The sequence below is a fragment of the Cherax quadricarinatus genome, chromosome 34 (genome assembly GCF_038502225.1).
Source record: "Cherax quadricarinatus isolate ZL_2023a chromosome 34, ASM3850222v1, whole genome shotgun sequence".
Lineage (NCBI taxonomy): Eukaryota > Metazoa > Arthropoda > Malacostraca > Decapoda > Parastacidae > Cherax > Cherax quadricarinatus.
The window spans coordinates 17,588,368-17,602,975 of NC_091325.1; the positions used below are offsets into that span (position 1 = coordinate 17,588,368).

A 14,608-nucleotide genomic window follows, 5' to 3' on the forward strand; every position below is an offset into this window, starting at 1 on the left:
TATCCTTGGCAATCTACGCATATGCTGCTATGATTAATAATTTATGGAACTGTATTTTTATGTACCTGTACCTAAATAAACTTACTTACATACATACATAATTAAGGGGCACGTAAGTTCCCCCGTCTTCTAGTAACATGTTCATTTTTCCATAATTACTATCACATTTATTTTGTCTGTTTCGTAATGTAAAGTCCAGGATCTTTACTTAATTCATGGTATAACTAAACAAATCTTTGAGGACAATTGTGTTTGCTCAGACCTCTGCAACACAACTGTCCTCAAATATTTCTTAAGTTATACCATGAATTAAGGAAAGTTCCTTCACCTCACCTTACGAAACAAAGCAAATGGGATAGTAATTATGGACAAGGCAGATTAAAGTGTAAAAATGAAAATGTTATTAGAAGACGGGGGAACCTAGGTGCCTCCTAAGGGAAGGTGAGGGAATGCTCGCCCTCCAGTCACCCTTAACAACAATATAGGAGTTGAACAATAATTTTTAATGATGGCTGGCCTTGCGAGGATGAGGATTTTGAGTTTAACAAGACAATTAGCAAGTTTGTGGACTACTTTATTTTGGTTTATGTACTAGAAGAGTGCCAGTATATGTAAAATAAGCATAGAAAATATAACGAATATGAGGGCGTCATGTTGATAGTGATTTACGTTTTACATATCCGTCATGGTAGGTGCCTTGATGCCGGTGAGAGCTCGTGATCCAAGGAATTTGGCCTATCTTCTCGAAGGAAGTTCGTTGATGCCTATGAAAGGCTCTTGATTCAAGAAATTAGCTCTGTCCTTTGATCGAACCTGATTGTCTCCATTTCCCCACGGTTTTAGCGCTTCCCCGTTAATATAATAATACCCTGTAAATATTTAAGTTTTTCAGAATGTGAGTGTAGCAGTAATTATTTTTTAACCAAATCATCCAAAGTTACCATGGTTAAAAAAAAAAAAAAAATACGGAAACCAAGTGTTAAACAGCTGCACCAAATTTCTTGTGGAGTTTTTTTTTTTTGGGGGGGGGAGGGGGAAGGTATTAGTAACAACAATACATTTATTTTGGTTGCACAGCACTTCTTTGCTAATTGACGAGTAGTATTGAGTTGTCGCGACCCAGACCGAATATTAAGAGAGACATATCTGTCGATGGTGGAATAAGGTTAAGTTACATTAAGTAAGTTTATTTAGGTACAGGTATACATATATATTGACACATTATCATACATAGTAACATGTTTAAATTAACTAGGATAACCTGTAGGGTACTGGACTAGTGATTTTGCTGGATTACAGAGTGGTTTGGTTAGAATACACTTAACCTAATGGCAGTATTTACGCATCGGGAATTTTGCCCACTTTACGCCCTATTTTTGGCCCATTCCATTGTTTCGGTCTACCATACTCATAGTTATTTTGCTAGTATTCCTTCTATTCTGTCGATTGAGTATAAGAAACTGCCCATTTACCTATTCCAACTACTCAGTAGTGGTCAGAAATTGATTGGTTTCACGATGAAAGGTACATACCTTGAAATTGAGCTCAAAGTAGCGGAAATGTTCGATTCTTTGGCAATGTTCAAGAGTAAACAAATGACATCACCATCCAATATGTGTCCGATTGGCAAGTCTAATATGTAGTCATGAATGGCTTGACATTATTATACAATTATTATAATAATGGAGTAGTCTGCATAACAGTAAATCTTCTATTTTTTGTGCGAATAAAAATTCCAAATGGTAAGCAAGAGTAATATAAGAGGGGCCTGGAGACATGACTAATGAACAAAGAAAATGTTATTTTAGAGCCAGGAATGTCTGCATTGTTTATTCTGGTAAATATATTTTTTCTCAGTTGTTTGTTGGGCTATCTTATTGAAACTTGGGCAGTGCATAATGGAAAGATGATTCTTAATGTACACCAAGAATGAAAAAAATCGTACAGTAAATAACTGAGTTCACTTCTCAGCCATTAGCCGCCCCTTAGCTGTATATTTTCGTATGGTTTTTATGGTTGTATTCTCGTTTTTTTTGGTCTCATTTGATAGAATGGAAGATATATTACAGAAATAGATATGATTTTGATTGGTTTCACGAAGAAAAGTAGTACCTTGAAATTGAGCTCAAAGTAGCGGAAATGTTCGATTTTTGCCAATATTCAATGAACTTTCTTATGTAAGTCAGGTTGGTTAACTTTGTTAAGTGTATTCTAACCTAACCACCCTGTAATCCAGTAAACTCAATAATCCGGCACACTACAGGTCCCAATAATGCCAGATTTGTGATGGTCAACCTGCATGTATACCATATGTTATTTACCAGTCAATCGTCTTTTACACTGTTCAGTATCTGGCATCATTTTCTGAATGTTTTGCGTATACAAAACATTAGTATTTTTTATTGTGGGTTAGAGTAAGTTACATAACTCTGTAAATGGATTTATTTAGCCCCAAGTAATCAAGTTAAAAGAATGGTCATGACAAAACTGACTGCAGGTGTGTCAGCTGATATTTACAACATTTAAATCAATATTCACAGTATTTAAATCACCACTCACATCATGCATGGTATGAGGACTGGGTGCATTTAGATATTCAGTATGTACATACAATATGAACAATTTAAATATATCATTAGCTTTCACAAGTAGTAATCAAACACTTCATATAACACGTATAAAAATAGTTCATACTGTATATATCTGCCTACGTGTGTGTGTTATAATGTTACAGTGTATTATACCATACTAGTGTTCACTATTAAAAGACAGTCTTTTGTGCAAATCATAAGAAAATTTAGTAAAATTAAAAAAGAGGGCACAGCTACTGTCATGCAAGTTCTAGACACAGATTACATTACAAAGTCATTTATTTCAAATAGTCTGGAACACTCTTGATAAAATTCAATATTACACGTTGTCTACTCATTCATGGTACAGCATTATGTTAGTATGTACTTACTGCATTGAAAAGTCTTATTCCTCTATTTCTGCTGTTACACCTGCAAGTCAGGTGTAACAGCAGAAATAACACCATCTGAAATAGCAGAAATAACACCAGCAGAAATAGCAGAAATAACACCTGCTGTTCCCACTCAGGGAACTTAAACAAGTGGATGAAGGGAAATGTTGCTGTATTCCATAGGGCAGATGGGTGAAACTGTATGGTCGGGCTGCCCATCCCAGGGAACATAAACAATATACCCTTATGTATAACAACCACTATAATTTATATCAGTAATTTGAATCTATATCAACAAAATAAAATTGATGCGAGGCTGCAAGGCTGTCTTTCAGCTTTTGTAGTGCTTGTTGACTTTTATTCCAAAGTCTTTCAAAATCTGAGCAATGGTAGTATTTTCATTAATGGTAGTTTTGTAACATGACTTAATTTTAACTGATGTATTTGATTACAAAAATGGCAAATATTAAATTATCTACAAAATTTCCAACAACCTCTTAAAGTGTAGCTATTTCTTTGTGCTTCATTCACAGGTTTGGGGCTGGGTGGAAGAAGACATACTGGTAGCAGTGCTGTGCCGGCAAAAGTTCTTCCCTATAGGAAAACTCGTGGTGATGATGATGATGTAAACATGCAACAAATTCCTGATGACTTCAGGTATTTCCTTACTTTATTTTATTATGGTAGTAAATTAAGTTTTCTTACTTCATAAATAAGGTGATGTACAAGAGTCAGATGTATTAAAATAGCTGTAATACATGATAATTAGCATTGGTATTAAAAGATATGTCCACAGTGGACCCCCGGTTTGCGATGGCATCGGTATCCGATAAATCCGGTATTCGATATATTTTAATGCAAAAATTTTGCCTTGGTTCCCATTAAAAAACCCGGTATATGCGATTTGTCCAAGACGTGTCCATGTGTGGCCCAGTGTTTACAAGCCAGCCAGTGTGCTCGCATCTAAGGATGCATTCGGTACATTCCATATTATCACAGTGTTTTTGGTGCTTGTTTCTGCAAAATAAGTCAACATGGGCTCCAAGAAAGCTTCTAGTGCCAACCCTGTGGTAAAAAGGGTGAGAATTAGTATGGAAATTAAGAAAGATTTTGAAAGGTTTGGGGCTAACCCTGAGAAACCTATGCCGGTTGTGGAATCCATTGTGCCTACTTCAAAAATTAAGGAAATGTGTGCAAAGTGGGTTGAACTGCAAACCTTTATGGATGAAAATAACCCAAACACAGCTATTGCAAGCCGTGCTGGTGACTATTACAATGACAATGTTGTGGCCCATTTTAGACAAATCATAAAGGAACGGGAGGTACAGAGCTCTATGGACAGATTTGTTATGCGACAGAGGTCCAGTGACTCTCAAGCTGGTCCTAATGGCATTAAAAGAAGAAGGGAAGTAACCCCGGAAAAGGACTTGCTACCTCAAGTCCTAATGGAAGGGGATTCCCCTTCTAAACAATAAGTTCGACACTCTCCCCTCCTCCCATCCCATCAATCATCACCAGATCTTCATTAAAGGGAAGTGTCATGTATTCTATTGTTAGTAGAGTACTACAAACTGTGCATGTCTTCTTCAGTTTGTGTGCATTAAACTTAATATTTCATGTGGTAAAAAAAAATTTTTCATACTTTTGGGTATCTTGCACGGATTAATTTGATTTCCATTATTTCTTATGGGGAAAATTGATTCGCTTTTCGATAATTTTGGTTTACGATGAGCTCTCAGGAACAGATTAATATCGCAAACCGGGGGTCCACTGTATATGGCAAAAGAACTTTGTCATCCTTTTTTTGGTTGCATTTGAAGCAGGTTATAGCTAGAATTAAGAATTATAGGGGCCCCATGGCAATTGGCTGGCTTGTGGGGGCTGCAGAGTTAGCAACTTGCTAAGAGAGGAGTCCCATGTCACAAAAACTTCATTGTTGAACCTTGTCATGGGAGGCTTCTTGATGCTGGTGAGGGGGGTTCCTGATCCAAGGACCATGTCTCCCTTTCTTTGCAGCGAACCTGATTTCATCTTATTTCCCAGGTTCTGTTTGACCCCTACTAGTTTGGTGTAATAATAATTCATTGTGAAGCTAAATACTGGTGTTATTGTGTAACATGTCAACCAGTTTTATATTTGTTATCCCCGAAGAAGATATAATTTATTTGACGGCTTTGATGCTTTTGTTCTCTTGGAATTTTTCATTGAGTCGGTTACTATAACTGAAAAGCATCTAAGTAGTTAAATCTAAACTTTCACTTCTGGCATATGTCTTTTTTTTATACAATATTGTTTGTAGCATTATTGGTCAGTTTTAGTGACCAGCAAACACTTTTATTTAATAGACATGGTTTCAGATAAGATGATAAGATAACAGATTTCATATCATAAATTTCAGGGTGGTGTTCCCAGAGTTTTTGCCTGATCCAAAACCTGAATGGAGAAACAGACTTCGTGAAAAGCTGGAACGACAAGATATGTTGGCTCGCAGGGCAGTCATGGCAATCCCTGAATTTTACGTTGGTGGGTAACCATCATTTTAATTTTTAAGCAGTAGAAGCCTGTATAAATTACTCAGTAGTTTTGCAATAGCAAATGCCCAATGATGTGTTTGAAGTACAGGTCGGCCATCACTAATCCGGCATCATTGGAACCTGTGGTGTGCCAGATTAGTGAGGTTTGCCAGATTACAGAGTGGTTAGGTTAGCCTACCAATAGACTTTCTGCTACATCTTCCTCATTTTCATCACTGCTTTCTCCTCCACTGGCTTGCTACAACCATCTGCACAATTTCAGAGTCAGTATAATGATGAAATTTGAGTCAGTATAATGATGAAATTTGAGTCAGTATAATGATTTGAGTCATTATAATGATAAAATTTAAAATTATGCTAGCCGAAATTAGTGCCGGATTACTGATGGAACTGGATAACTGATTGCTGGATTAGTGATGGCCAACCTGTACAATTTTCAACATACAGTGGAACCTCTGGTCACAACCATAATTCATTCCCAAACTCTGGTTGCGACCCAATTTAGTTGTGACCCGAACCTAATTTCCCCATTGGATTGTATGTCAATACGATTAATCCATTCCAGACCACTACAAACTGTATATAAATATTGCTTTCTTAAGATTTTTAAGCAAAAAAATAGTTAATTATACCATAGAATGCACAGTGTAATAGTAAACTGAATGTAAAAACCTTGATTAACCCTGAGAAAACCTTGAACAACAGAGAAAACTAACATTGCACGAATCCGTTCTAGACCCCTACGAACCGTTTGCTGTAAGGGACGTCTAGTGGCCAAGAAGTGAACTCCTTTATTTATTGACCGATGTCTTTCATTTTTGGTGTATGTTAACCCTTTCAGGGTCAACAGGCCCTCTCAGAGACTTGTTCTCAGGGTCACCCAAATTTAAAAAAAAAAAATTTTTTTTTTCTTATGAAAAGATAGAGAATCTTTTCCCGATCATAATGACACCAAAAGTATGAAATTTGATGGAAAACTTATGGAATTATGCTCTTGCGAAGTTAGCGGTCTCGACGATGTTTACGCATCAGCGATTTTGCCCACTTTGAGCCCTATTTTCGGCCAATTCCACTGTACTAGTCGACAAAAATCATGAATATTTCGCTAGAACTCCATTTTTTCTTTCAAATGAGTGCAAGAAACCACCCATTTACCGATTTCAACTATCCAATACAGTGGTCAGAATTTAGCAATTTTGCCAATTTCACACAAATTTCAAAAGATGCCAATTTCCAAATAGGGTCCAGAATAAACAAGAAAGATATTCTTGGCACTAAAATGACATTTCCTCTGTTCAATAGTCACATCCCAATGCCCCTCTTACATTCTTTTGCTTTCCACTTTGAATTTTTATTCTCACAAAAAATAGATTTACTGTTATGCAGACTACTGCATTAGTGTAAAAAATGGTATAAATAATATCGGCGCACTTGTGAAAGAATATTAGACTCACCAGTTGACGTGTATTAGATGCTTAGCATGATTTGTTTACTTTTGAACTTTGGTAAAAAACGAACATTTCTGCTATTTTGAGCTCAATTTCAAGGTACTTTTCATTGTAAAATCAGTCAGAATCATCTCAATTTCTGTAATATGTCTTCCATTCTATAGAATGAGACCAGGAAAACTAGAATACAACAATAAATACCATACAAAAATACAGTGCAAAGTCGCTGTTTTAATTCAAAAACACGGTCAAAGTTTTTTTTTTTCTCATTACGCACTGTGTGCTGCAGGATTTTTTTTATACTGCACACACTGACCACATAGACCCATTCTTTCATATGTAGGCCTGCCAGCTTTCTCTCACTAGATTTGAGGGCGCTAGAATTTAGGCGTACTAGTATGTCAAAAACCCTTGTGCATAAGCCGTACTAGTACGGCCGAAACCCTGAAAGGGTTAAGAGGCATCTTTCCATCATGCACTGCCCAAGTTTCAAAGAGATAGCCCAACAAACGAGAAAAGAAATTACAGTGGACCCTCGAATTTAGTAGTCCCTTTTCTGTATGCAAAACTATTGTTATTCTCTATAAAATGTATTTTTTGTTAATATTTCCCATAGGAAATAATGTAAATCCAATTAAACCATTCCAGACACCCAAAAATATTAACAAAAAATACATTTTATAGAGAATAACAATAGTTTTGCAAACAGAAAAGGGACTAGTAAATTCGACGGTCCACTGTATTTACCAAAAATTATATATGGCAAGCCCTAGCCAGGTATTGGCACTGTGAGAAGCTGTTTGTGCACTACCTGCTGATAAAACATTGCTAATCTGAATTTATCACAGTCGTATTTACTGTAATTTATGAATGACTTCCGAGATAATCAACGAAAACGGGCATGCACTGACAAAAAAGAAAAATTGAGAAAATAAGTCACTCTGATTTTTTGGGGGGTTATCCTATGTTCTCTACACACATGCTGCTATGTATGATAATCTATATAACTGTATTTGTGTATACCTAAATAAACTTAGCTTTATGGCGCATTACGAGTGTATATCACAGTTAGCACTGTACTACACTACGTTTTCTCTAATACTTGTATAAGTACCCAGGAGGGGATAAGAGGATGGTACTTTATTCCTTATCCTCGAGTTCACAGCGAATGAACGCACGACTAACTGAGACCAACTACAAGCTAAGGGTCTTTGTTAGGTGTACATAACAACTGAAAGTATGGAAAATTGGCGCATGCAAAAAAAAATGGCAAAAAATGTGAAAATTGGCACGGCTATATTTGTTTGGCACCCGATTATGTGTTTGTGACCAGGTGCAAAAATTTGGCGAATTTTTTGGTCGTGAACCAATTTATTTTTGTTCGGAAGCATTTGTGACCAGAGGTTCCACTGTATGATGCTTTTGGCAGTAGGTGCCAACCTGCCTTCTTTTAAACACACAGACCATTTATTCCCAAAGAAAGGTGGCCCAAAATAAACACATGAACCATCACTGAATCCATAGCTGTCTTTTTTGGAAGTACATTGACATCACACTTCAAATGATTCATTTAATTATATCATCTTCACCCAACCCTCTAAAGTACAGACCCATGTCTATTTGAGTCCAGCTGACTGGTTTATCTGAATACCTTTGTAGATATTATCGTACTCTCACATTAACAGCACATCAAATATCCCCTCCCCCCCAAAAGAAAAAAAATTGTATCATTCTTACATGTATCTGCTAAATACTCCTGCCACTTCCACACAAAAACTACCTTCACACCCTTCTTTTTTAGGATGTTTCATACACCTTCCATCCTCTCCCGATATATACAACCTCTTGCTCCACCTACCTTGCTCCATTTTTTGTAAATGACCAAACCATTTCAACAACCACTCCTTCACTTTCTGAATTATACTTCTTATTCTACCACACCATCTTCTAGATTTTTAACCTTTCCTTCCCTCTATGTATTCACACCAAACATTGATCCTAAACATGGCATTTCCACTGTACTCAGCTTCCCTCATTGCAACATTCAAAGACCTTTCCTCACACCTGTACAAAGGTATTGACACTACTATGCTCTAAAACACTCTTATTTGAACATCCAGTGATAAACCTTTTTGTTCCCATAAACTTAGCAGGACAGCCTCTCCTCACTTAGCAACATACTCGTTTACCGACGCCTCAGACTTACGATGGGCTCTCTAACCAGTATTCTTACCTAAATAATGTATATTAGAGCTGATTTCCTCTATTCTGTTTATTTCAGTATACAGTACACTACTGTATAAATATTTAAAAATATGCCAGAAATGTTATAAATGATGCAGAGGTGACATTAAAACAATATCAAAGCTAGTTGACATAAACCCACTACCATTATAGTGTGCTCCTCACTTAGCGACAAATTAATTTACCGACGTGGTCTTAGGAACGGAACTCCATCGTTAAGTGAGGAGAGGCTATACATTAGGTACTATAGCACCTTCTTTCTTTCAACAAACTGGCCGTATCCCATCGTATCTCCTTTTAAATTTAGTAATACAGTAGACCCTCGACCAGCGATATTAATCCGTTCCTGAGAGCTCATCGTTAATCGAAATTATCGTTAGTCGAGTTAATTTTCCCCATAAGAAATAATGGAAATCAAATTAATCCGTTCTGACACCCCAAAGTATTGAAAAAAAAAATTTTTACCACATGAAATATTAATTTTAATACACACAAACTGAAGAAGACATGTACAGTTACATGACACTTACCTTTATTGAAGATCTGGTGATGATTGATGGGATGGGAGGAGGGGAGAGTGTTGATCTTCTTAGTGTTTAGAAGGGGAATCCCCTTCCATTAGGACTTGAGGCAGCAAGTCTTTTTCCGGGGTTACTTCCCTTGTTCTTTTATTGCCACTAGGACCAGCTTCTGAGTCACTGGACTTCTGTCGTACAACATATCTGTCCATAGAGGCCTGTACCTCCCGTTCCTTTATGACATTTCTAAAGTGTTTCACAACATTGTCAGTGTACAGGTTGCCAACACGGCTTGCAGTAGCTGTGTCAGGGTGATTATCATCCATAAAGGTTTGCACTTTAAGCCACATTGCACAGATTTCCTTAATCTTAGAAGTAGGCAACTTCTTCAATTTCTCTATCCCCTCCTCCAAAGCAGTTTCCTCAGGTGTGGCCTCATGCTGATGAAGATGATCTAGCAGCTCATCAGTGGTTAGTTCTTCATTGTCCTCCTCCACTAACTCTTCCACATCCTCCCCACTAACCTCCAACCCCAAGGACTTCCCCAATGCCACAATGGATTCCTCAACTGGCATAGGATTCTCAGGGTTAGCCTCAAACCCTTCAAAATCCCTTTTGTCTACACATTCTGGCCACAGTTTTTTCCAAGCAGAGTTCAAGGTCCTCTTAGTCACTTCCTCTCAAGCCTTACCTATAATGTTTACACAATTGAGGATGCTAAAGTGATCTATCCAAAACTCTCTTAGAGTCAGTTGAGTTTCTGAGATCACTACAAAGCACCTTTCAAACATAGCTTTTGTGTACAGTTTCTTGAAGTTGGAAATGACCTGCTGGTCCATGGGCTGCAGGAGAGGAGTGGTATTAGGAGGCAAAAACTTCACCCTAATGAAGCTCATGTCCCTAGAAAGTCGCTCTGCCAAGTCTGATGAAGGTTGAGGTTAATCATAGAATTGATGAAGGAAAAAAGGTGAGTGGTGCGTTGAGGTATATGTGGAGTCAAAAAACGTTATCTATGGAGGCAAAGAAGGGAATGTATGAAAGTATAGTAGTACCAACACTCTTATATGGACATGAAGCTTGGATGGTAAATTCAGCAGTGAGGAGACGGTTGGAGGCAGTGGAGATGTCATGTCTAAGGGCAATGTGTGGTGTAAATATGCAGAAAATTCGGAGTGTGGAAATTAGGAAAAGGTGTGGAGTTAATAAAAGTATTAGTCAGAGGGCAGAAGAGGGGTTGTTGAGGTGGTTTGGTCATTTAGAGAGAATGGATCAAAGTAGAATGACATGGAAAGCATATAAATCTATAGGGGAAGGAAGGCGTGGTAGGGGTTGTCCTCGAAAGGGTTGGAGAGAGGGGGTAAAGGAGGTTTTATGGGCCAGGGGCTTGGACTTCCAGCAAGCGTGCGTGAGCGTGTTAGATAGGAGTAAATGGAGGCGAATGGTACTTGGGACCTGACGATCTGTTGGAGTGTGAGCAGGGTAATATTTAGTGAAGGGATTCAGGGAAACCGATTATTTTCATATAGTCAGACTTGAGTCCTGGAAATGGGAAGTACAATGCCTGCACTTTAAAGGAGGGGTTTGGGATATTGGCAGTTTGGAGGGATATGTTGTGTATCTTTATACGTATATGCTTGTAAACTGTTGTATTCTGAGCACCTCTGCGAAAACAGTGATAATGTGTGAGTGTGGTGAAAGTGCTGAATGATGATGAAAGTATTTTCTTTTTTTTTTTTGGGTCACCCTGCCTTGGTGGGAGACGGCCGACTTGTTGAAAAAAAAAAAAATAGTAGTGATGGTTGATTGGGGTTTACTATACAACCTGACCAGCTGGGAGACACGCACTCCACTTTCATACTTAGCAATGATCTCTTTCTTCATCTCCATAGTAATTCTCACCCTTTTTGCTGTAGGGTTGGCACTAGAAGCTTTCTTGGGGCCCATGGTGACTTATTTTGCAGGTGCAATCACTACAAAGGCTGTGATAATATGAAATGTTCCAATTGTATGTTTGGAAGCGACCGCGGTGGCTGGCTGGCTTGTAAACACTGGCACCCATGGGACAAGTGAGGCACGCTCAGGCCAAAGTGGATGCGTCTCGAACGGAACGAATAGCGTTGGTCGGGTTTTTTAGCGCTAGTCGAGGCAAAATTTTTGCGTTAAAATGTATCGCTAGTCGGATTTATCGTTAATCGATGCCATCGCTGGTCGAGGGTCCACTGTATATGCAAGAGAAGGGGTTACTAGCCCTTTGCTCCTGATAGTACCTTCTTATCCTGTATCCTAATAAGCAACAACAGTCTGGTTGATCAAGCAGTCATCAGGGAAGTCTGGCCTCAGGCTGAGCTATGTAAGCAGAACTGTCAAAACCTTTGTTAGGTATATCTCCTTGTCTGTACTTTTGTGCAATCTAAGTCAGGGTGATATTCCAATAATACTGGATATAATGTTAACCAGCATAACTGAGAAATGTGTTATTGTGTAACCTTCCTTTGCGTAAACTTTTATTTCATAAGAAAATAAAAGTATATGGGACTTACCTTAATGTGTGCATAAACAAGTACAGTAAAATGTAGATCTACATTTGTTCGTAATTAATATTTTCATTTTGGGTTTTTCTTTTTGGGTCACCCTTCCTCTGTGGGAAATAGCCAACGTATTAATTTTTTTTTTAATTAGAACTTAATTAGTTTGGAAAAGTAAAAAAACAGTGCTTAAGTTGTTGGTTAATCATACCTGTGTCAAGTGTTGAGGGTTGTTGTACCCCACTGCCAAACTTGAGGCTAGAATTCTTTGTTTATGGCCTAATCAAACAGGCTGTTGCTGATAGTGGCCTGCAGGTCTTCATAGCTATTACAGCCTGGTTGATAAGGCACTTGCAGAAGGTAGTGGTCCAGATTCTTCTTGAAAACTTCTCTCTCTTACATTGTATCTTGCAGGTTCCATAATGGGTGTGACTGTTGCGGATCCCAATGCTTCAGGAAAAATAAATCGGTTTGTTGGGATTTGTATTCAGCGTGGCGGAACGGGCTTACGAGCTTGGTTTATTCTTCGAAATGTTATTGATCATCAGGGTAAGGAAATCATTTGTATTATTTATCTATATGAATTCTAAGAATGCTAATGATGCATTTAGATGAAATGTGTATTTGATATTTTTTCCATTTTAGCTATTAACTGTTTACCTCTGCATTTACTGACATTTTCTCTCACTACTTCACTGGACCCATGATAAACCTATCTCTTATCATTTAATGGCATTTTCTCCTTAACTCTTTGAGTCAAATCATCTAAATTTTAACACCCTGTTAACTGCTAATAGCCATGCTTCATATCATATCATGCCTTATTTCCTCTCATTGGCTCAAAATGAGCTTTGAAACACATGCATTTTGCAGCTTCTTGAGAGAGACTCAGGTAGTAGGTTGCTGAAAGCAGCTTTTGCAGCTTCTTTAGAAATATTCATGTATAGTAGATTACTGAAAGTAGTTTAAGGAGTTTATATGTGGAGTGAATGAGAGGCTCATCTTAGGAGAGAAGGGATTATTTTATAGTAAAAGTAGGTTTTATTCAGGGATGTGTGATTTCATCATGTTCTAAAGTACACTTTTATATTTGTGTGAGGCATGAGTTTGAAACATTGTAGTGGGGATATCATGTTTGAGAGCCATGTGTGGTGTGAATTTTAATGCAGAGAATTTGGATTGTAGAAATTAGATGGTGTGGGGTTTTCAGAGGTATAATTTAGAAGGTTGAGGAAGGGTTGTTGAGGTGGTTTGGGCATTTAGAGAAAATGGAGAAAAATACATGTATAGGATGTTTATATCTGGAGTGGAAGGATGGACGGGTATGGGGTCATTCCAGGAATGGTTGAAGGGAGAGAGTAAAAAAGGTTTTGGTTACTAGAGGCTTGAGCATATCCAGCAAGCTATGTTAGATCAGAGTGGAGACTAGTAATTTTTATGGCTTGAGGTGCTGTTTGAATGCAAGCAAGTTAACAATCATGAAAAGACTCAGGGAAACCATTTAGCTGGACCTGAATGCTGGATACAGGAATTACAGTGCCTCTTCCCTGAAGGAGGGAGCAGGGTTGTTGCAGTTTAAAGGGTCATGTAAATTGAGATGTCTTTTCACTTCTGAATAAAGAATGTAGTTAAATTGTATTGAATACTATAGTTTAACTACAGTATTTACAGGATCTCTTTTAAAAAAATTGGGAATTTGAATCTTGGATCCTGAAGTGTCTCCTGGTGTCACAAAATTTAAAAAAAAAAAATTCTTATGAAATGATAGAGAATCTTTTCCCGAATGTAATGACACCAAAAACATGAAATTTGATGTAAAACTGACGGAATTACGCTCTCGCGAAGTTAGCGGCCTCGGCGATATTTACAAATTGGCAATTTCACCCACTTTGAGCCCTATTTTTGGCTAATTCCATTGTTCCAGTCGACCAAACTCATAACTATTTTTTTAGAAATCCATTTTTTCTATTGATTGAGTACGAGAAACTGCCCATTTACCGATTTCAACTACCCAATAACGTGGTCAGAAATTTGCAATTTGGCCAATGTCACGAAAATTAAAAAATATGACAATTTTAAAATAAGGTCCAGAATGAACAATGCAGACATTTCTGGCTCTAAAATAACAGTTTCTTTGTTCATCAGTCACGTCTCCAGGCCCCTCTGATATTACTCTTGCTTTCTATTTTGAATTTTTATTCAAACAAAAAATAGAAGATTTACTGTTATGCAGACTACTGCAATACTGAAATAATTGTATAAATAACATCAACCCATTCATGACTGCATATTAGAATGGCTAGTTGGACATTTATTGGACAATGATATCATTTGCTTACTTTTGAACATCGGCAAAAATCAAACATTTCCCCTACTT

General features: G+C 37.6%; 1 protein-coding gene across 1 annotated transcript in view; it reads left to right on the forward strand.

Annotated features, from left to right (window-relative positions):
* The first annotated feature begins 453 nt into the window (after positions 1-453).
* Positions 454-14,608, forward strand: part of mRpL19 (mitochondrial ribosomal protein L19) — a 53,229-nt gene continuing 39,074 nt past the window's right edge. Inside the window, exons 1-4 of the mRNA XM_070091201.1 lie at positions 454-560; positions 3,496-3,619; positions 5,361-5,485; positions 12,646-12,780. Of these exons, the coding sequence (XP_069947302.1) occupies positions 506-560; positions 3,496-3,619; positions 5,361-5,485; positions 12,646-12,780 (439 nt within the window). The 5' untranslated portion in view covers positions 454-505. The remainder of the gene's footprint in view (positions 561-3,495; positions 3,620-5,360; positions 5,486-12,645; positions 12,781-14,608) is intronic.